The sequence below is a fragment of the Gossypium raimondii genome, chromosome 8, assembly GCF_025698545.1.
Source record: "Gossypium raimondii isolate GPD5lz chromosome 8, ASM2569854v1, whole genome shotgun sequence".
Lineage (NCBI taxonomy): Eukaryota > Viridiplantae > Streptophyta > Magnoliopsida > Malvales > Malvaceae > Gossypium > Gossypium raimondii.
In genome coordinates, this window is record NC_068572.1 from 50,039,505 (window position 1) to 50,063,229 (window position 23,725).

A 23,725-nucleotide genomic window follows, 5' to 3' on the forward strand; every position below is an offset into this window, starting at 1 on the left:
CTTGTTGGCTGAAAAGAACGCTGATGGGTTCCTAGCGCCACGCGCCTGATAAAAATTCAACCACATCACTCATCGTTATACTAAATTCAAAATTTGCAGAATTACCTAACCCCGGTTTTAGGGTTCTTTTCAAATAAATGGTAATATAATTATAAGCAGCCCTGCGCTTCCTGTTGCCAGGTTATTTCCGGTCTTTGTCTTGCCATTTGAAACTGTTAATATTATAATTGCAAGAAAGAATGTTAATGACATCATTGCTTTGAATCACGTAAACCACCATGCACCTATAAAAACCACCTGCATGTCTTCCATCTCCTCACAATATCCAAACTGAAACTCCTTTTTCCAGCTTTGTCAATAATTAAGCAGCCCTTCACCAAGAAGAGATTCCCCATTTTTATTGATATCTGATTCTTTCCTGGTTATTTACTTTATTGTTTCCTATCATCAGCCGCAATGGGTAGGTCTCCTTGCTGCGCAGAGGATGCCAACCTGAAAAAGGGGCCGTGGACTCCGGAGGAGGACCAGAAGCTGGTTGATTGCATTAACAAACATGGACATGGAAGTTGGAGGGCTCTTCCAAAGCTTGCAGGCTTAAACAGATGTGGCAAAAGTTGCAGATTAAGGTGGACTAATTATCTAAGGCCCGATATCAAAAGAGGAAAGTTCACTGAGGAAGAAGAGAGAGTTATTATTAACCTTCATGCTGTTCTTGGAAACAAGTACGTAATAATACCTGTTTTCTTTGGAGTTTAGAAAAAAGGTAAAGGAAAAGCATCTAAGGTATTTATGTTTGCTTTTACCTTGTTTGTTGCAGGTGGTCTAGGATTGCTGCTCATCTTCCAGGAAGAACAGATAATGAAATAAAAAACTACTGGAATACACAGATTAGGAAGAAGCTCCTGAACATGGGAATCGATCCTCAAACCCACAAGCCAAGAACTGATCTTAATCATCTCTTAAATCTTTCCCAGTTGCTTTGTGCCTCACAGTTAGGCAACCTCATGAACCCTTGGGACACAGCTTTTAAACTACAGGTTGATGCTGCTCAACTAGCCAAAACCCAACTATTGCAAAACCTACTGAAAATTATCAACACAAACAAACCTGCAACTGTTGACACAGCCGGTTTCCTTGGATCCCAAAACCCTTACCCTATTGAAGGATTACTCGGTGGAACAAGCACCCTCTCTGATAAAGAACTAGCCCCAACACCTGAGAACATTACAAACAACGCTGGTGCAACCTCTCAAACATCAACTGACTTCCAGGCTCTAGAGGACCCATGTGCATATTTTGGAAACGGATTCAACTACGAAAGCAACCTTGGCATGAATAATCAGAGTTTGAGCAATTCCTTTGAGCAAACAGAAAATCCACTGCCCGAGTTGGTTTCAGCATCTCTTGGTCAGACTTCATCGATAAACCAGACGGACAACAAGACCGAGACAGCACCAGATTCCACCATCTATGAGGCTTGGGATAAGCTAATCATGGAAGACGAAGCCGATGGCTCCTACTGGAAAGAAATTCTAGAGTAAGTGCTTCTCTTCTTGGATTCTCTATTCATTTTCATTTCTTTGTTGCCTTTATTTTTCTTTAATAATTGATAAAATTTATTTTCTCTTGCATTTGCAGCTTAACTTCATCATCCTCATCACCTATCTCATGGTAGAGCAGCTTTCGGCAGGATACATATATGATCAAGCAGAGAAACATTATTTGATTCATTTAGGAAGCTGAATAATTGAGCTACCTATGTGTAAGAATTTGTACACCCACACCCACATGCGTTTGAGAATTTTTTTGTTTTTTGGTTAGTCAAAATACAATAATAAGTTATGTAATTTGTTTGAATCCTACCAAGGATGGTGAATCTAAATCGCTGGTTTTGCTTTTAATTCATGCGTTCCTGTGAATATAATAAAAACTTGCTTTGCATTCCATTTTTATTTTATTATTTCTAAATAAAAACTGGATTAATACTTCAGTTTTGCAAGTTAGTGTTTGTTTTAGTGACTAAAAGTCCAAATATTAGTTGAATAATTAGGCTTTTCGGTGAAATTGTTTCCGTCCTTTACAAACCTACCCCTACCCTTATTTTCTTTAGTTCAACTAAACTCTTTAAAAAATTTATCATAAATCAATAAATACCTCCTCTTTTCATAAAAACATACAAAGCGAATTTGCAAATTTTGGTGGAAAAACATGGCTGTGGCTGTTAAGAGGAAGGGAAATAAGTGTAAAATGGCTGCTTCAGCCATGCCAATCCCTAAGGTGAGATTATCAAGTCACTGGATATCAATTTCACATTAAATAAACTAGTAAAATAAAAATATTTAAAAATAGAAAAATTCGGTTTACTCTATTTACAAATCAAATCCTTTAATTTCTTTTTTCTAAACTGATATATTTGTGATTTTTCTTATCCAACTAATCGATTCCAATAATTTTATTTTAAATAAAAGAATACGAAGTTCCAAGATGAAATTAAAAATATTTAACTTCTATTTTAGTAAAAATTTTATCATGTGTCCTGATGTAATTGGTTGAACCAATTTGTGTAAAGAAATTGTATTTTATTTATATTTTGACAAAATACTTTAAATAAAGCCAAATTTATATATATTTTTAAAATGCATAAAGATAAATTTAGTCCCTAATGTTTATTCATTTTGTCATTTTGACTCTCATTCTTTTTTGGGGGGTCATTTTGGCTCTTAACCTTTGAAATTTAGTCAAATTGCTTGCTATTGGACAAAAAATTTGACTGAACTATTAAAATTTTAAAATTTTAATGGAATTGATGTGATAACTCATGTGGCATTTTACTTATACTTCTCCGCTAACATGGATAAATTTTCTAAATATTTCTAAATACTTATATGTAGACTACTACATTAGTGGCCACATCAATACCGTTAAACTTCTAATAATTCAGCCAATTTTCTATCCAAAAGTAAATTTAACTAAAATTTAAAGGTTGGAAACTAAAATAATAAATAATAAGAGCCAAATGATAAAATAAATATACGGGCTAAATTTATTATTATGCAAAGCTTGAAGACGAGGCCAAACCATTTGAATTAAGAGCCTAAAGCTAGTTCACCACTTCAAAACTAGTTCAGTTCACCTCAAACTCATTAAAATTCAGCACTTAAGTATACCAATTAACTTGAATATAAGTCTTTATCTAGCTTAGCTTGAGCATGCTTTAATTTCTAATAAGTTCATGGAACCAAGAGAGTTTATAAAATCTTACATTCTAGTCCTTCCAACACTTACTTTATTCATAGCTTATTAAGCCTATGTACATGCCACATCTAAACCAAAATAATTGCATCTTGCTCTTTTACGAGCTTGGTGGATGTGATGAAATGTACTGAGGTCGATTTTTCGATCCAACGCTTGCTATCTTATACTTACGCGTGATAAAAAAAACGCATTAAGTCTATGAAGATTTAGTAAGTACCCATGATGTAAGAGCCCATTTTTGCCCGGGCCCATACCAGCAAAACAAACCCAAATGATAAAAACAAAAACAATCCATTTACAGAAAATTTAAACTCAAAATTACAATGGCCCGAACGACCCAATAAGAATTAAAACCCTAAAGCCCAAATGGCCCAAAACCTAAACTAGTTTTTAGCCAAGAGCAAACCCTAGCTAGCCGTCGCTCCTACCCTAGCCTCTGTCACCTCCACACGAGCATGCCTCTCCCCACGTACGTGCCACGTCCGCGCCTCCGTACCCGTACCTGCAGCAAACGACAACAAACGCAACAAAGGCAGCAACAGCAGCAGAAGACACAAGAATAGCGAGGAAAAATAGCAGAAATTTAGAAAATAATTTCCTGTAAATTTCTATTTTATTTCCGACTATATAAAGCCGTTTGCGAATTTGTAAAGGGAGCTTTTTTTCCCCTTTTTACACACGATCTTTCCATACATATTGAATACAAAAAGAATCAAAGAGAATATTCAAAAAAAAAAAAACAAGAGCAGAAATTCAAAAGGTGGTTTCAATTCTTTTCCTTTGTTTTCTTTTTTTTTCATTGCTTCATATGCTGAAACGAGAGAAAAAAAGAAAAAAGTACGTTTACCTGGTAGCCGAGTCTCCTTCCACTCCGTCGCAATAGGAGTAGGGTGGAGAATACGGAGGCTTTTGAATGGCCTGTGTGTTGAACGGCGGAGCAAAATACTAGGGTTTCTTAGTTTTTTTTAGAGATTAAAATTTGTTGATTTTTTAGGCTTAATTTAGCTTTTATTTTCCGCAAGAAACGGTGTTGTTCAGATCCTGAGCAGTGGCCATGAAAACGATGCCGTTTAGAAAGTACGACCCGCGCGGTGACTCGACCCGAGGGAAGGATCCGCGCGTTTCATTTCAATGGCCTATTTGCGCCACTGGTCCCTCTGTTTTAGCTCATATTTCTAATTCTGTTTTCTTTATTTGCTAATTTTACCCAACGTGTTTTGAATTCTGCTCACTTTAGTCCTTCTCTTAGCGCAGCGTTTCGAGGTGTTGGGGTTATTTCCCCTTTTGATCCCTCGTATTATTCGCGCGTTTCACTTTTGTCCCTTTTCTATTTATTTTAATTCTGTTTGTGGTTCTTTAATTTTTATTTTAATTGCATTTGACCCCTCTTTGTTTTACTTTATTTTCATTTTTTTTTAGTTTAACTTAATGCTTTGGTTATTTACTTTTTAAATAAGTTCGTTAATTAATTCATTATTATTACCATTGTTAATATCACTAATGTTACTTTTATACTAGTTTATATATTTATTTACATTTTTGTATATACATTAGTTTACTATATAATATTATTTTAAGTGTTAACATTTATATTCGATATTATTTTAGACATATATACAATTTATATTAAACTATTTTGATTATATACATGTATATAATATATTACTAATTTTATGTTATATCTTTTATTTATTTATACATACATATAATTTATTTTATATAAAAAACCTACTTTAATATACTTTGGCTTATTTCAACTTTACATATATTATTTTGCATATATATTATCATTATTAAATTTTTCCTTTCTCATGCATCATTTACTTAAACTAATATATGTATATTATTTAATGTATGTTGATTCATTTAAAAAATATATATATATTTTAAAGTTTATCTAAATATCACCATGAAATGTCTATTTTAATTCTATTTTGAATATATTTCGTACTTATATATCTATGTTGTTCATCTCTTTAAAAAAATTTTACTTATAATTTTTTTACTTTAGTATACCTTTTAAAATTGACTATTAATTCATTAAATTTTTTATTGATATTGATATTGATACAATGTATGATTGAGATCATTGTTGCTACGCTTGCGTGTATTTATCTATTGATTATTTGATGTTATTTACAAACCATCCTTTATGTTGTACATCATCATTTACTCGCCTTTTATTTCATTCAAAATTTACATATCGTTTAAATACCAAAATCATTTTATGCAAAAGTCTTTCAAGATAACGCAATATTCGACATTTGGGATCTTCGAAAAGATTGTGTCCTAACTTACGGGATTCCAATCTTCCTCGTTGAATCTAAGAAACCAAGTATCCTTTTTTAAACATAAATAAAAAAAACTCGTTCTCGGGAATACGATACGTGGTGTCCTAACTCATTGGACATGATATATTATTTTCTCGAGACGAGGATTCTTCTAACAAGTAATAATAAAGGCAATATTTGATATTTAGGAAATTTGTGAAGTTGAACCCTAACTTACTGGGTTTTGATTTTCTCATTTGACCCAAATAATCAGATATCCTTCTCAAAATGTACGAGTTTTTAAAGTCAAGGGATAAACTTAATTTCGTGGATTTAAAATGTTACACTCTAACTTACTGAGTGTGACAATCTATTTCTTCGAAATAAATGAGTTTCATCTTTCGATTCGTTTCATTCAAATTTTCTTTTCAAAAGATCGTATTTTAAAATCTTTTCAAATCTTCGACACTAAGACATTAAACAATCAATTCGGTACCAATTTTGGGCGTCACGAGGGTGCTAACCCTTCCTCGTGCATAACCGACTCCCGAACCTGTTTTCTCAAAATTTGCAGACCTAAAATTATTTTCTAGGTGATCCGATCTCACCTCAATAAAAGATTGGTGGCGACTCCCCTTTTCATTTTAAAAGTCGATTCCCATTTTTCAAAAATTTAAAAGTGGTTTCGACACATGATATTCAAAATCTATTAAATTCCTTAATTTCTAATATTTAATTTCTTTGTTTATTTATCATATTACATCTCAATTTCTTATTTTCATACTCATTTGCCACTTTTTACTTATTTCACAATTTAGTCCTTAAGTCCTCAATTTAACCCATAAAATTCACTACGCTTTTTAATACATGTAATTTTCATAATTTCATCAATAATCTTTATCATTTCATTCACAATTTATCTTTACACATTTAACTTACTAGTCCTTTGCTTTCTTATACTCCTTCAAATACATTCGATTTACTTATGTCTTCACTTTTCTGATTAAATATTTCGATCAATAGTCAAAGATAAACTTTTACCTTATAACAAAAATAGTTTACCTTCTTAACAAATGCCCAATAAACTAAACAGAACACTTAGGATATACGGAACTGATACAGAGGTGCACTAAAGTGCACTAATAGAGCAATAAGCATCGAAGTGCAAATCACTAAGCACCAAAGTGCAAAACAATAGGCACCGAAGTGCAGAACGATAAGCACCGAAGTGTGAGACAGTAAGCGCTAAAGTGCAAGACAATAAACGCACTAAAATTTCCTTAATGGCATGTCATCTATATCCCAATACTTCTAATTCCATCTACTTAGACAAATTATATCATTCACACATATCACTTTTACACTTTTCACAATTTTTTCCTTGTAACAATATTTAGTATAATTATATCTTCCACGATCTCAATAACACATGCAAATTGTATCCATACTTAATAAACTTTCATAAATCACTAATAATTCTTATTATACATTTCACATAACACATTTACATACTTTACAATTTAGTCATCATCACAATATTTCATGTAACAATATCTTTTCCTTTCAATAACGCATATAGCATATCTCAATTCTTATTAATATTTCTATAATTCACCACAACATCTATTTCCACATATTAAGTGTTAATCACTTCACTTTTACTATTTCCAACATAAATTTCCCAAATTCACGATATAGCCTCAATTTTTCACAACTTATAAAATAATTGTAGTTTGGACTACAATATTCATATATTCTTATATTTTCACTATATTCTTTATTTTCCAATATTTTTGTAAACTTTTATAACTTTCCAATTCAACCGCTTTTTGACATAAAAGTCCCTATTCACTAGTAAATAAATTTTCTTTCTCATCTCACTTAATTCACATAATTAATCCCACTATATATATTGTTTAAACATCAAATTTCTATGTATTTCACTTGTATTATTTCCTCCACATATTTTTCTCAAGTCTTTCAATTTAGTCCATATTTCCGTAAAATTTAATATTTTTCCATAATTTCACTTATTCAATAATTTGTGTATTTTCACTATCACATAACTCAACTATTATGCTTTTATAATAATTTCCTACTTTACATACTAAATTATTTCACTTTATATTTTACTTAATTACCACTTAGTTTACAAATTTCACATTTTAATTCTCAAATAAACACCATATTTATACATGCATGTATATTTTATAACTCATACATATACATACATATTAATGTCTTTCATATTTTATAATTTCAAAACATACATATATATACATGCATACATTCTTATAATATGTATATACGTACACTTTTTATTATTTTAAATTATTATAAATATATATTTGTTTTTTTTGCATATGTCATTTTTATGTACATATTATACTTATATATATATATATATGTATTTTAATATATACATATGCATATATCTCAATACACATATGTGTGTACGTTTGACATTAAATGTGTTTTACATATCTTATAGTTTCAAAATATGTTTATATATAGATACCTATTTTATGATAAGTATATATACGTTTATACTTTTATGTATATTACTATAAAATATATACGCACACATTCATGTATTTTTATATATTTCATATTTTTTATACATATGTGTATATATATATAAATGCATATTTCAATTCATAAACATTCAACCGCAATACATTGTGTAAAAGATTACATTTTATTAAGTTGAAATTGCTTTATTTATAAATTTTCAAAATAGTAGGTACCCAAAGATTCTTCGAGAGGATTGAGCCCTAACGTATTGAGTTCCAATTTTCCTCGTTGAACTTAAATAATCGAGAATATTCTTTATTTAAAACACATTAAATAAAAAATCATTTTCGGGAATTCAACGTGTCCTAACACATTGGGTATGACATATTGTTTTCTCGACATGAAGATTTTCCTAAAAAAAATAAAGGCAATATTCAATGTTTGGGATTTTGAGAAATTGTACCCTAACGCATTGGGTCTCGATTTCTTCGTCTGACTTAAACAATTGAATAACCTTTTAAATTTCATCGCTTGAGTTTTTTTTTGGACAAGCTCATTCTTGAGGATATGAAATATCATACCCTAACGCATTAGGTGTGACATTTTCTTTTCCCTAAGTGAGAGAGTTTTAACATGTAATTTGATTTATACAAGTTTTTAAATACAAGGATTGTATTTTAAAATCTTTTCAAACTTTTGACACTAAGACATTAAACAATCAATTCGGTACCAATTTTGGGCATTACGAGGATGCTAACCCTTCCTCGTGCGTAACTGACTCCCGAACCTACTTTCTCAAATTTCACAGACCAAAATCGTTTTTAAGGTGAGCTGGTCACACCTCAATAAAGGATCGGTGGCGACTCCAATTCTTGTTTTTAAAGTCGATAACTAATTTTTGTTTTCAAAAAAAATGGTTTCGACAGCTTGGCGACTCTACTGGGACCTTTTAGAGAGTCGAGCCATGAATTGATTATTTTTTGTCTTTTTGTCGAAAATCAAAAAGTTGTTTTAAATCATGATTTCCCCTTTGCATTCATTGGTTTTTATCATCATATGCTTGCTCGATTGGCCTAAGTCTGTTAGCTTATTTGCATTTTGCATTTCATAAGTCGGCCAATTTTACCACAAACAGTGAGAATAACCGAAAATATAGCAAAATTATAAAAGAAAACATTATTATTAGTTTTTCTTTCTTTCTTTGTAAGGATTCGGCTATATAAAGCCAAATGAAATTTGTAAAAGGGGACGGATATGATACCAAAAACTATTAAAAAGAATCAGAGAACAGTTTGAAGGTGGCTTGTTCTTTTCTTTTCACTTCGAGTTTTTCTTCTATTGTTTTATTTTATCTTTGTTTCATACCTTTTTTTTAAAAAATAATAATAATAAAAAAGGAAAAGGCGTTTTACCTGGTGTTGAGCGCCGCTCGTGGTGGCTTCATGGTGGGCATGACGGCGGCGGCGTGGAGGTGCTAGGGTCAAAACCCTAGCAGAGAATTTCCCCCCTCCCCACTGTTTTTTAAAGAAAATTAAATAGAAATGTTTTTTAAAGGAAAATTTTGATTTTAGTATTAAAAGAGAACGGCGTCGTTTTGGGTTAGTGCCCTCGGTGCCAAAACGACGCCGTATAGGGCCACCCGCAAGCGACCCGACCAGCTTTCTCAGGATTCGCGTGTTTTGATTTAGGGGGATATTTGCACGAATGGTCCCCCGTGTTTTCTCTGTTGTGCAATGCGGTTCCCCTGTGATTTTTCAATAAGGCCACATAATTTCTCGCATGTCGCGCTTCAATCCTTATTGGAACGCAGCGTTTTAGGGGGCAGGGATTAATTTCCCTTTTGATCCTTCTCTGTTCTGTGCATGTTCAATGGGGTTCGCATATCTGTGTTTATTCCAAATTGGCTCTTAAATTTCTACCTGAATTTCAAACTAGTCCTTCTGTCATTTATGTACTCTTATTATTATTATTTTTATTATTATTGTTGTTTTTATTATTAATATTGCCACGTATTTATGTTTTTTAAATTCCTAATTTCATAATATATATACATACATATTTATCTTTTGCATGTTATATTTTAAAATACAAATATACATACGTTCTCTATATTATATACACATACATTTTTAAATTATTATGAATATAATTTTTTGTGTGCATATTTTGCATTTTATATACATATATATACTTATATATATACACGTATTTTAATACATACATATACATACTTTCATAATTACTTATACATATCATACTTGTACATTTTTATTTATTAACATATATACGTGCATACATTTTCCGGTTTTCATCTTTATATGTTTTTTTACATATTTTATAATTTCAAAATATAAATACATGCATACATTTTTATAATATATGTATATACAAATATTTTCTTTGATTGTCATAAATATTTATACATATACACACGCTTTTATCTATTCTTTTATACTTCATGATTCTTATATACATATATACACATAGGTACCTATTTTAATTTACATATATATATATATATGTATATATACATTCTTACATATATTTTATTATATTTCATAATATATATGCACATATATTCTTCTTATTTTTATAATTTTGTGTATATGCATATGGATATATTTTATTGTTCCATTGTTTCGTGTAATGTCTGCCTTTATGCCCATTTAATTTCAAAAGCATTTTAATTCAACTCATTTGTTTACCGTTTCTCTTTAATTTGTTTTTTTACTCGCACTCGTGTTGTTCATGTTGGTCATCGTATATTGTTGCTTGGCTTGCATGCCAACGATATAATCCATTTTCGCATTTTTTTTGACATTGTATTTCATTTTACTCGATATATCAAAATTTATTTTAAATGAATAGCATTTCGTATTTTGAGATTCGGAAAAGTCATACCCTAACTTACGGGGTTTTGATTTTCTCGATAAATCTAAATACACGAATCTTTTCAAACATTTTTAAAATAATTTCGGGAATTAATAAAAGATTGTGTTCTAACTTACGGAACATGGTCTTTTCTAAAACTTGAGATAATTGAATATCTTTTTTTTAAATAAATTTTTCGGCATTTATTCTTGTATTGAGAATTTTGGGCATTGCATCCTAACTTACGGGACGTAATTCTCTTTCTCGATTAATGAGAAAAATATGTCTTTGTCTCAAAAATTCTCAATGTTTTGACAAAGGGTCATTTTTTAAAACTCCTCAAAATTTTCGATCTTTGACACTAAGACACTAATTAATCAACTGGATACCAATTTTGGGGCATTACGAGGGTGTTAATCCTTCCTTGTACGTAACCGACTCTCGAACCCGTTTTCTGATTTTCGTAGACCAAAACTGTTGTTTTGATAAAATCAAATTGTTTATTAAAAACGACTATTTTTCAAGGTGGCCCGATCACACCTCATCAAAAAAAGATTGGTAGCGACTCTCATACTCGTTTTATTTTTCAAAATCCAAGTCGATCCCGTTTTCAAAAAGATGATTTCGACAGGTTCTTCATGGGTTTTTAACAATCATCTTGTATTTGCGGATTTTTGGGTTTAGATCCACAATTTGTCGAGCGGGTTGATGACGAAGTGATGGCACGACAGTTTAGGGACTTCATTGATAAGTTGTTGATTATGATTCGAAACTGATTAGTCGAGGTGGTCATGTTTATATGTATGTACGTAAGTTGGATGTTCGTAATCCATTGAAGAGAAGAAAGAAAATTGGTTTGCCTCAAAAGGAGCAGGTTTACATTAGATTTCAGTATGAGAAGTTGTCCATGTTTTGTTTCCTCTGTTGTCGATTGGGACATAATGGAAGTTTTTGTCCTATAAGGATTGTCCAAGGTAAAAAGGAGACGGAGATGGATATGGGTTGAGATATTTCCTTAATGGCGATGCCGCGTAGAGCTTCAACAGTGACGAGTTGCTGGCTAAGGGAAGAGGGAGTTGGCAATCCGAATGCTTCTAGTTTGCAGTGGCAAAAGGGAAGTGGAGTCAGAGATTTTCTCAATCAGGATTTTCGCCAGAGAATCCATTTGGGGATTAATTCGGAAGGGCGAATCGATTTGGGTGCGCCGGGGGGCAGCAGAATGGTGGGTTGGGTGCCATGGGAAAGAAGAATAATGGAGTTGAAGCGGATGATAATCCAGTTGAAATTGTTGATGGGAAGAAGCGGCCTGGGACAACATTACACCAGACTATATGGGTTCCATGTACACGATAAAAATGCATATATACGACGAGGATCATGGATACTTAAACCATGCTTTAATGAAGGGTCTCAACCATGTAGATGCTGATTTTTGGGTGTGCATACAAGCACCTCTCTATTGGCTTTTCTACTTGTTATGATTAATATTAAAAATATTTGATTTTATGTGTTTTTTCTTGTGGTTAAGGAATGTTAAGTTGGTGTTTTCGGAAGAGTTATTTAAATTACAAAATTCGATTAAAAGTTTAGGGTTTTATAATGTTCATATCTTTCTATTTATAAGGCATATGAACTGAGGTTTAGTAGTGCTTATCACTCAGGACGGCTAGACTCCAGTCGTCGGTTTACTCCAATCATTACCCAAGAAACTGAAGTAAATTCCTTTTACCTCTTTTTGGTGTCACTCCAATCATTTTTTTGAAACATGTATTATATTATTTTACATTTAAGGGAGTTATTCGTTATTTTAAATCACGTTCATTAATAGTTAAAAGAATTATTTGTTTATAATTTTAAAATTTAAAAGGGTTTAATTGATTTTTAAACAGTTTTTTACTAAGATCTTTTTATTTTTTAGCCTTGTTAGTGTCAAAATTACTAATTTACTTTCAAAAAAGAGTACGGGTCAAATTGAATAAATGTGTAAAGGTTGAGGTTAAAATTATTATTATATCTTATATATAAACACCAAATTTTAATGGAAGGTTATTTTACTCACTCATCTAACGTCGTTAATTTATCCATTTTTCGTATAAGAACTAAAATGCAATCTAGGATGTAGTATAAGGTTTTTGTTGCATTTTTCACCTCCAGTATTTTGAATTAAAACCCAAGCCAAAATATCTTGTAACAAGCATAACATGATTTGTGGCATTTTTATTTATAATTTTTCATCTATTTTGAGGTGATTTGATAAAAAAAATACAAGTTCAAAGGATAAAAAAGATGAAAAATTAAATGGAAGACTAAAATAATTTTTTTTATAAAGTTGGAGGGCTGAAACTTTATTATACCATTTTTTTTATTCAAACTTCAACCAGAAAAGAGCCGGGTATAGGGCAAAATACCAAAAAAAGCCCTATTTTTTAAAATTTACCGAAATGGGCCCGGTATTTTATTATTTACCGGAATGGGCCATTTTCCCCAAAATCGCGTCCACGTCAGCGCGATGTCAGGGGACGTGTCAGCAAATCGCGTCCACATCAGCGCGCTTTGCTTACGTGGACACAAATTGCGACTACGAGGACGCAATTTTCTGACACATCAGCAAAACGCGCTGACGTCCACCTGATTTGCTGACACGTCCCCTGACATTGCGCTGACGTGGACGCGATTTTGGGAAAATGGTCCATTCCGGTAAATAATAAAATATCGGGCCTATTTCGGTAAATTTTAAAAAAAATAGGGCTTTTATGTGTAATTTGCCCATTTTTTTTGGTATTTTGCCCTTAATAATACATATTAATGTATTACTGTAATATGTAACTCAAATTATGTATTGTAGTTAATATTCATAATATTGTAGCTCAAATTATCAATCCGTCTATACTATTATAGAGTTAATTGATTAAAAAATAAATGCAACAAGTACAAAAAAGATTCAAAATTATTACCAACAAGATTTGAACCAAAGTACTAAGGGAAAAAAGCAAGCATCTTAACCAACTAAGCTAAACTAATTAATTAACATATTATAAAAATACTGTTATTATCTTAATTATATTACTTACGTTCTAATGATTTATCGGACCTATTCCATACATGTGTCAAATCAGAAAAAATAATACAACAATTCTATAAAAAAAAAACCCGGTGTTAACTTCAAATAAATAAGTAAAATAATGATTTGAATGTTTCAAAATTCAATTTTAAATCGAAAAAATCAAAATTTGGAGGCAAAAAAAGATCTTTTTCGACAAAAACTGCGGCAAACCGCCTTCGGCTATTTGTCAGCACGTAGATCTCGAAAAGTTATTCGAAATCAAAAAAGGAATCGTCTCAATCGGACAACCGAGCCAAAAGTTATGGCCTTTCAAAGTTTTCCAAGCTAAAAAACATAAACTGTTCATGAATTATTGCTTCCACGTCAGCAAATCTTCCTTTCGTGGACGCGATTTGTTGCCACATAAGTAATCGCGCTGACGTGGACGCGATTTGCTGACACATCCCCTAACATCGCGCCAACGTGGACGCGATTTCGAGAAAAATAGCTCATTCCGGTAAATAATAAAATATCGGATCGGGCCTATTTCGATAAATTTTAAAAAATAAAGCTTTTATGTGTAATTTACCCGGGATATATTAAAATACAAATAAAGTTAACCCATATGGGAAAAAATATGTTATTCTAAAAAAATGCCGCCCCCATTTGTTCATCCAAAAATCCTTTAAACTCACAAATACATTAGATCCATTAAATAGAGCCGAAGCTAGAGTTGCCAAATTTGACTTCAATACATGAAAAAGGCATTGACATTTGTACAATCAAACAAAGGATAAGGAATTTGATGATATATCACCATTTTTTCTTCTCTTCATACATTTCTCTTCCACCGCTCTCGATTCAACCAGTTTAATTGACTAATTTAATCCAATTCAAACAATATTAAATCCCTTTTGAGTTAATATATATATATTTTTCTTTTAGAATTAATCTATTACGCATCTTTTAACTATAAATTAGATTCTAAATTATTTATTGAATTTTAAAGAGAATCTTCAAAGTATTAGTATTATATCAATTTGGTCCTTCCATGTAGACCTACTAATGCATAGCTTTAAATCTAATGTGTTTTTATAAAACAGCCTTCTAAAATTTTATTGGGTTAAATTTTGTTATTAGTCTTTGTACTTTGTGAAAGTTATGAATTTAGTCCTTTTACTTTAATTTGGTCATTTTGAGTCCCTTTACTTTTCAAATGTTAAAATTTCAGTCCTTACCAAATGATAATTGTTAAATTGATTAAGTTAAATTTTGCTATTTCCAAAATCTGATACGGAAAACATATTACCATATGTGTAATGTTGTGTCAACTTGTTATTTTCACATATTACTCACTAAAAATTTAGTTAATGGGCTAACATCTTTCATTTGCATTAAGACTGAAATTTCAAATTTTGAATAGTAATAGGAACTTAGAATGATCCAATTGGAGAATACGGGCTAAATTCATAAATGTACGCATGGCACATGACTAGTAAATTGAATTTTAATAAAAGGATTTAGCTGCTCTTGTTTGGGTCAAGATTAAAATTTTAAAAAGTACATGGACTGAAATTGACCAGTTTAAAAGTACATGGACTAAAACAGATCAAATTAAAATATAAGGACTAAACCCACAAGTTTTGCAAAGTAGAAGTACTAATAGCAAAATTTAACCATTTTATTGACATTTTTTGTTTTTTAATCTTGATGTTGAAATTACCCGGGAATAAGTACACATATTTACAATATAATCTCTCTATAAATATTTAACATTTAAATTAATAATTAAACTAATAAAACAACCTAATTGATACAAGTATCAACGCAATTAATCTCTCAGATATATGTAATATATTGAATATTATTTTTATATTAAAATGAAAAAGGTGGGATTGCAGGCCTCAATTTGGTAGATGCAACGCAAAGCAACGATTAATTTATCATACCCTGCTCCAAAGATGTCCATGGCCGGGCTGGGTTGAGGGTCGCTTCTCATTTTTAAATCAATTCGGTTAGTTTAAAAAGTTATTTTATTATTAAAATAATAAAAAAATTATAATTTTATAATTTTATAATTTTAATTGATTTCCTATATATTTTATAATTAATTTTAAATTTTAAAAATAATTTTAATTATTTAAATTAAATCTAAGTCCAATCCAACCGAATCAAATACAAAATGCATTATCCAAAACTATCCAACTGTTAAACAGATACACTGTTTCACATGATTTCATTACCACTCTCCATTTTCTTACTTTATTTTTATATATTAAAAATCATTTCTCACTTGTTTTATATTATCATTATGAGTATTAGATTATGTAACTCACAATTAGTAAAAAAATAGAAAATCATATAAAATTAAGGTAAATTATTTAGTTATTCATCTAATTTTTAGGATATTTTATTTTGGTTATTCAATTTTTTTTTACAATTTTGTCATTCAATTTTAAGATATTTTCATTTTAATCACCAAGCATTAAATCTCTACTGATGGTTGGTTGTACACACTACATTATGTTTATACTTTCATTGTGGTCACTCAACTTCTAAGTCATTTTCATTTTAGTCATCCACAAAATATCATTTTTTTTAAGTGTTGAGTGAGGTAAAAAATTAAAGATTAAAGTAAAAAAGCAATAGAAACTAAAATAATGCATTAAAAAAATTGTCACATTTTACTTGTTTAGCTATTGCCGAAAATTCTAAATTTCTTTTTTGTAATATCCATTGCCCAACATAATCGCTGGGTCCTAGCTACGATATCACATTCATTACTGGATGCAAATTTAATGGGAGAAGGAATATTAAATACTTCGAACTATTTATTCAATTATGGCTTGATAGATTATTATTTTGATGAGACAAATTTCTAAATATTGATAGGGATAATAAATAATTGGATGAATTAATTATTTGGAATGAGTGTTCTATAAATTCTCGTACAAAGTAACGTGAACCAAGTATCAAGTATCAATTGAAAATGCTCTAATTTGAATCGATGTCTTAATAGGCCAACTTGTTAGAGAAAATGAAAGTAAGTCATGCTTGAAGTATGTTAGATTAATTGGTTTCAAAGATACAAATTCTTGTAAAAGAAAAATAGTAAATAACCAAGTTGACCATATAGTGGAGGCAAGTGTTCTTGGAAAGATTCAACACATAACTAATCATTAAACTCCAGAAGATATGGAGGTATTTGAAAATGAAAATGACGAGATTTCAACAAGTTATGTTGCGACGAGAAAGAGATAGAACCAAAATGAAAAAAAATATAGTTGTCAACAACATTTTTGTTTATAATGTTGCTATTGAAATAAAAAAAAAAAAGAGAGAATCTTGAACATAAAAATGTTAAGATAGAAATACAAAAAACCAACTAAATTGGAAATGTGCAATTCAAGCATAATTAAATTCACTTGCTAAGTGTGAGATTTTTAGACCTATAGCCTAAACACCTAAAGGTGTCAAACCTGTAGGACATAAATTAATATTTATGCTAAAACAAAATGAGAAAAATGAAATCGTAAGATATGAAACACTACTTGTAGAAAAGGGTTTTTGCAAATACCCAGTATTGATGATGAAGTGACATACTCTCGTGTGGTTGATGCAATTAAATTTAGATATCTTATTAGTTTGGTAGTACACAAAAAAATTATATGTGTTTGATGGATGTTGTTATTGCCTATTTATATGATTCACTTGATATTGAAATTTATATGAAAAATCCAAAAGTATTTAAGACCACAAAAGGATACACAATTTTCAAGAAAATTGCTCAATCAAAATTAAAAAGAAAAACCTTATATGGATTCAAACAATATAGACGTATGTGGTTGTTGAGGGGTTGACTCTTTCGGGAGAAGTCTTTGAAGTATTGTCTATTGGGCAACCAACTGGACCCTCCAACAATCGAAGGTATTGTCCCCATGTTTGGGTTTCGTCCCTAGCCTCTGCGGAGAACAATGTACGATTCATAGAGGGAGTGCCTCAATTGGTGGTACCTACAAGACTCAAGAGAGGTGTTAGTATATGGTGTGAATAATTATTGAGCAACCTAATAGCGGGGTGACTCAAACAACCAACCTGAGGCTTATAAGACCCTTACCTACAACCATGGTACCACTTTAGGTTGTTGAATAATTATTCACACGCTCTATGCTAACACCTCTCCCAAGTATTGCATGTACCACCAACTGAGGTGTCCCCTCCATGAACTGTGCACGACTCTCTACGGAGGCTAGGGACAAACCCCTGACATGAGAACAATACCTTTGGTTGTTGGGAATCTAGTCGGCCACCCAACGAACGAAATTTTGAAGACTTCTGTCGAAGGAGTCAACCCTCTCAATAGTGGTATAATTATCTTAAAAAGTATTAATTGAATGAATGTTATAAAAAATTATCAATTTGTCCATATGTTTTTATAAAAAGGGCTAGATCAAAATTCATTATAATTGTTGTTTGTGTTGGTGATTTAAATACTACTGAACTCCTATAGAACATTAAAATGCAGTAAATTATTTAAATGAAGAATTTGAGAAGAAAGATTTTTAAAACCAAAACTTTGTCTTGACCTATAAATCAAAACAATTAAAAGTTGGAATTCATATACATTAGTCATCTGATACATAAAACATTTTAAAGAAATTTTAAACGGACAAAGCACACTGATTAACTACTTCAATGAAGTAAAGAGTTCATTGATCATGAAGTATGTTATCCTTTCATCTTTGTGAAAATGATAGTAAGATCACATTCATTAATGTATCTTGCAAAACCTAATATAGCATTTGTTGAAGTTTGTTAGTAAGATTTAGCTCTTTTCTAACATGCAGACATTTAAATGAAATTAAGCATATATTTAAATATCTTAGAGGAACAATTGGTATGGTGTTATTTTACTCAAATGGCTCATCATCTCAATTAGTTAGCTATATTGATGTCGGATTTTTATTGGATCTACATAAAAGATGACCTCAAACGAAATATTTATTTATGTGTGGAGATATCATAGTGTTAAACAAAACAAACATTAAATGTTGCCTCTTTAAATCATGTAGAAATAATTGTGAGCATGAGGCTATTCGAGAGTGTATTTAGTTAAGGCTAATGACCAAACATATCTAGAAAATATGTAACTTACATCTATAGGAAAAGACATAAACTATCTTATACGAAGATAATACAACAAATATAGCTCAATTTAAAGGAGGATACATCAAAGGAGATAAAACAAAACATATTTGACCAAAATTATTTTTCACACATGATCTTGAGAAAAAAGATAATATAAAACTTCAACAAATTTATTCTAGTAATAATTTAGCAAATCTATTAGCTACTGAAATTACCAATTACAACATTTGAAAGACTAATATAAGAAATTAAAATACATTGACTCAAAATGTTCTGGTTAAGGGAGTTCGTACTATTTTATTTTAATTTTATGAGTTTTTTTACCGAGACAATTTAAAATGGAAAATTATGTATTCTTTTTCTTTCATTAAATTTTTATTTCACAATATTTTCTTAATAAAAAATATTTTTTAAGACTTCCTGACCTCCTGGTCCATTTATAAGATACCACACCTCAAATTATGAGAAAGAATATAAGCCTGTTTTAATAAAGCAATTAAGTATTCATTTATTTTAGAATGCAAAAGTCCTGTTAATATGTTGTTTTATTTGATTATTTTATAATATACATTCTTTTCATTTTAATTTAATAATTAGATTTTTTTATATTTTTATTAGTTAAGCTGATGTCACATCAAATTTATTCAAAATAGAAATACATAATTAATAATTAAAGTTTTTAAATAAGTGATTTAATCCTTTTTTACTAATTAATATTTTATAACACCCTATTTTTTAATAAAATTATATAACATATTCATCTAGTATCTACTATCTAATGCATTCATAGTCGCATATAAAACAATCTTTTTCCCAAAATCTATTATTTAATATATATATATAAATTTAATAATTTATTTTTAGTTTTTTTTTTTGAAACATTCATTAAAAGAAAGAGTGTAAAAAATTCAAAGCGACAAGAATACTAAATATACAAAAAAAAAAAAAAAAGGGATGACTACCAACGACGCTGGTTTTTAGACTCCTCGAAAAAGGAAATATACTAATTTATTTTTTGTATTTTAGTTGGTTCTTTTGCGTAACGCTTGTTTGGGATTTAAGGCCCTTCCCGGGGAATATTCTTCATCCCCTTCTTAGACACTTTGAATTAAAGAAGATAGGGAAGGGGATAGAGAGGGGAAGGAAGGAAGGAAGGAGAAGAAGTGTCCCAAAAGGCATTTTATATCTCTCCCCATTTACAATTTTGTTGGTTTTTGTTTCTTTCGTTTCTCTCTGTTTTCTTTTTCTTCTTCAAGGGGGGAAAGCTGAAGAAAAGAGAGAAAGGAAGGGAATCTGAAACCAAAAGGGAGCAATGGAAGGGAGAGAAGAGATAAAGGGATCCAAACCCAGTTTTCCTTTGACCTTTTGGGAGCTCGCAGTGGCTTCAACGATGGTGTTTGGGATCGTTTTGGGGCTTGTAGGCGTTTATTTAACCATGCCCGCTTCTGATTACAGCTTCCTCAAATTACCCAGGAACCTTGAAGATCTTCAGATCCTGAGGTGCGTCCTTTTGCATTCTGTCTCTAATTCGTTGTTTTGAGATTGCATGCAGTCTACCTAGTCAATTTTCATGTCCATATTATCTTTGATTCTTATATGTTATATTTCCTCTGTAATTTTAACAAGTTACGGGATCGGTCTTGCTTGAAGTCCGCGGAGCTTGTTTTTGCTCTTGTTATAATGAATTTGTCGCAATAATGAGCGGGTTTATTTGGTGGAAAAGAAAGATGTTGTCATTTTGGACTAATTGCGTACTTTGTCTGCTTATCAATACAAATGAGATCATGTTTAAGAGTTGTTTAGAAAATGATCCCCATTTTATTCTCCAAAAAAAGATAAGCCCGGAGATCTAAAGAAGCTAGGAAGGTGAGGATTGATAAACTAATGACTGAATTATATAGAAGGGCATGGTTGAGACATTGAAAAAGGATTGTGCTTTGTTACATTGGCAAGAATTGTTCAAAATATAACTTTTGTTGTCGAGTCCTTAGTAACTAGGAATGACCTAGAATGGAAATATTTATTATAGTCTAAAAGAATCAGATTAGGTGTTGCTTTGATTGCCCCTGAGATGCCTGTGTACAGTATGGAGCTGTAATTGGTGATTCTGATCAAGTTAGATACAAATTTTGCGGGGACAACTTGTATGCCTCGTCTCCCCTTCTCTTTAGTTCTAGAAAAAGGTTTTAGATGTTCCTTTTAGCATATATTATATCTCCTGTTGGCGAAAAGTGCGTCTGTTTGAAGGAGACGGACAGTGAACTAGCATGCAGTGATCCTTTATCAAATAAGTTTCCTTATCATTCTTTGACTTGATAATATCTGTGTTACATCTAATTCGAGCCTCCGAGGTGGCTTTCGCTTTCCTTTGCTTTATATTGATTGTTTTCTGTATGGTTTATCATGCAGAGATAACCTTGAATCCTACACAAGTGACTACACCGTACAAGTGTTGGTGGGGTATTGTGCAGTCTATATTTTCATGCAAACTTTCATGATTCCAGGAACTGTTTTCATGTCATTGCTTGCTGGAGCATTGTTTGGAGTCTTCAAAGGTGTAGCTCTTGTTGTGTTCACTGCCACTGCTGGTGCTTCTTCTTGCTACTTCCTGTCAAAATTGATTGGGCGGCCCCTCGTCTTTTCCCTTTGGCCTGACAAGTTGAGCTTCTTCCAAGCCCAGGTGATTTTCGATTCCTTACGGAAAAACATTGCTTTTGTTGAGCTAGAAAGTGGAATAAGTTGTAACTTTATGCATGCAGGTGGCTCAAAGAAGGGAGAGACTGTTGAACTATATGCTTTTCCTAAGGCTTACTCCAACTTTGCCAAATACATTCATTAACGTTGCTTCACCTATTGTCGATGTGCCTTACCATATTTTCTTCATGGCAACTCTTATCGGACTCATCCCTGCTGCTTACATAACTGTCAGGGTATTAAGCTATCCTATTCTCTCTTAAGTTTGATACGAAAATGGAAACCACTTAAATGGCACTCTTGATGCTTTAATAATGCCCTGCTTGTCTGTTTCTTGTACAGGCTGGAATAGCTCTCAGTGAGTTACAATCGCTAGGGGATCTTTACGACTTCAACTCAATTGCCACTCTTTTCCTCATAGGGGTTGTCTCCGTCACACCTACGCTAATGAGCAAGACGAAACAATAGCGTTCGATTGGCTGAACTTGGTTGTAAATGGGATTTCAATTTCGTGATAGCCATTCGGGTCGCTACAACCTTCTGTAAAGGCTAGCATCAAATAAATGCAACGTGCTGCTGCTGTTTCTATGATTAATGGAATGCGGACTGCTCCTGCTGATATTGAAGATGATGATCTGGGATGGTGTTAAGTCTTCAAGTTGTTTGCCATGCTTTAACAATTCTCAGGTTAAGTCTTCATCGGCAAGAATAGCCTTCAGACTCTGTATTATATCCGTTTTTATTAGTTCATTTTCTTATTTGTAAAAACAAAGCGCCTTCGTTCTCTGTGTTTGTTGTGGTCTTATCTCATTATTAAGTTTGATTGCTCATTTCTATCAAAGAAATATGAAATAAAATCATGGGATGAAAGTTAATTTATGCTAAGGGATAAGGTGAGTGTTGGAACGAATTGACTAAAAGAATATTTTGAATTAATGGAGTTGACGGGTTTTATTTTATCATTTTCACTCGATTTGAAATTTAAATGAAATTAGAGTTGAATTGGACGAAATTGTTCGAATTAAATTAAAAATTAAATATGTCAAATTATAATTAATTTCATGTTATAGCATATATATTTGATAATTTTTTAAAGTAAAATAATAAAAATATTTTAGTATGATAAATTTGAAACATTAATTAACTTATTTAGGTGTTTGAAATTATTATTCTAGAAACTTTTAATTTTTAACATTCTTTATATATTTTATAATTTTTAAAAAATATAAATTTTGGAATTTTATAAATATTTTGAATTTTTTGAAAATTTGAAAATTATTTTGAATTATTTTGTAATTGTTGAGAGAGATCAATTTGTTCATTTTAAATTTGACAGGGACCAAAAGGGTATTTACACCAATTTGTTATTCAAATTATTCATATTATCGAGTTATTCGAATTGTAAAATTCAACTCGATTCGAACTTAGAATTCGAATTACTTATTCGAGTTGACTCAAATAATTCGAATAACTCGATTCGATTAACTTGAAATTTGAAATTTTTTCAATTTTTTTGAATCAAATCGAGTTTTACTCATCCCTAATAATGGCAATAAAATCAAAGTTAGAATGTACAGGTAATTTTATATTGAATTTGAGATTTAATATTTGTATATTAAAATTTTAATTCAATTATTATTGGTATTGATAATCTTCATCAAAATTTGTTAACATTTTCATTTTTCATCAATCATATGTTATATCGTATAGTTTAATTAAAATTTTAAGTTGATAAATTTTGACAAAAATATTTACAATTTTAATAATTAGGTTGAAGTTTTAAATAAAAAGTAGAACTGGGTAAAATTTCAAAAATTTTCAATATATTTTAACCTAAAACTGAGGTATGTAACATCCTTTGCTTTGGAGCTACAATAAGACATGGGATTCAGATTAACTTAGAGAAGCAAATTGTAAAATATAAAGTTGA

The 23,725-nt window shown here is 30.9% G+C and overlaps 2 protein-coding genes across 2 annotated transcripts; both read left to right on the top strand.

The window, feature by feature from the left end:
- Positions 1-307: 307 nt before the first annotated feature.
- On the top strand, positions 308-1,901 carry LOC105791916 (transcription factor MYB39). The gene is made up of 3 exons (XM_012620221.2): positions 308-722; positions 818-1,537; positions 1,639-1,901. The coding sequence occupies exons 1-3, from the start codon at positions 457-459 to the stop codon at positions 1,673-1,675; spliced, it is 1,023 nt and encodes a 340-aa protein (XP_012475675.1). The 5' UTR covers positions 308-456; the 3' UTR covers positions 1,676-1,901.
- An 18,245-nt stretch (positions 1,902-20,146) lies between these two features.
- Positions 20,147-22,674, top strand: LOC105791917 (uncharacterized membrane protein At4g09580). The gene is made up of 4 exons (XM_012620222.2): positions 20,147-20,601; positions 21,511-21,781; positions 21,861-22,031; positions 22,138-22,674. Exons 1-4 carry the CDS (start codon positions 20,414-20,416, stop codon positions 22,261-22,263), a joined length of 756 nt encoding a protein of 251 aa, XP_012475676.1. The 5' UTR covers positions 20,147-20,413; the 3' UTR covers positions 22,264-22,674.
- The last annotated feature ends 1,051 nt before the right edge of the window (positions 22,675-23,725 follow it).

What these genes read in the sequence shown, in the direction of transcription:
- LOC105791917 (XM_012620222.2), top strand. Translation starts at nt 20,414, where the DNA reads ATGGAAGGGAGAGAAGAGATAAAGGGATCCAAACCCAGTTTTCCTTTG. An exon ending in TGAGCTTCTTCCAAGCCCAG is followed by an intron (nt 21,782 to 21,860) that starts GTGATTTTCGAT and finishes TTATGCATGCAG; the next exon opens with GTGGCTCAAAGAAGGGAGAG. An exon ending in CTGCTTACATAACTGTCAGG is followed by an intron (nt 22,032 to 22,137) that starts GTATTAAGCTAT and finishes TTTCTTGTACAG; the next exon opens with GCTGGAATAGCTCTCAGTGA.
- LOC105791916 (XM_012620221.2), top strand. Translation starts at nt 457, where the DNA reads ATGGGTAGGTCTCCTTGCTGCGCAGAGGATGCCAACCTGAAAAAGGGG. An exon ending in CATGCTGTTCTTGGAAACAA is followed by an intron (nt 723 to 817) that starts GTACGTAATAAT and finishes TGTTTGTTGCAG; the next exon opens with GTGGTCTAGGATTGCTGCTC. An exon ending in TACTGGAAAGAAATTCTAGA is followed by an intron (nt 1,538 to 1,638) that starts GTAAGTGCTTCT and finishes TTGCATTTGCAG; the next exon opens with CTTAACTTCATCATCCTCAT.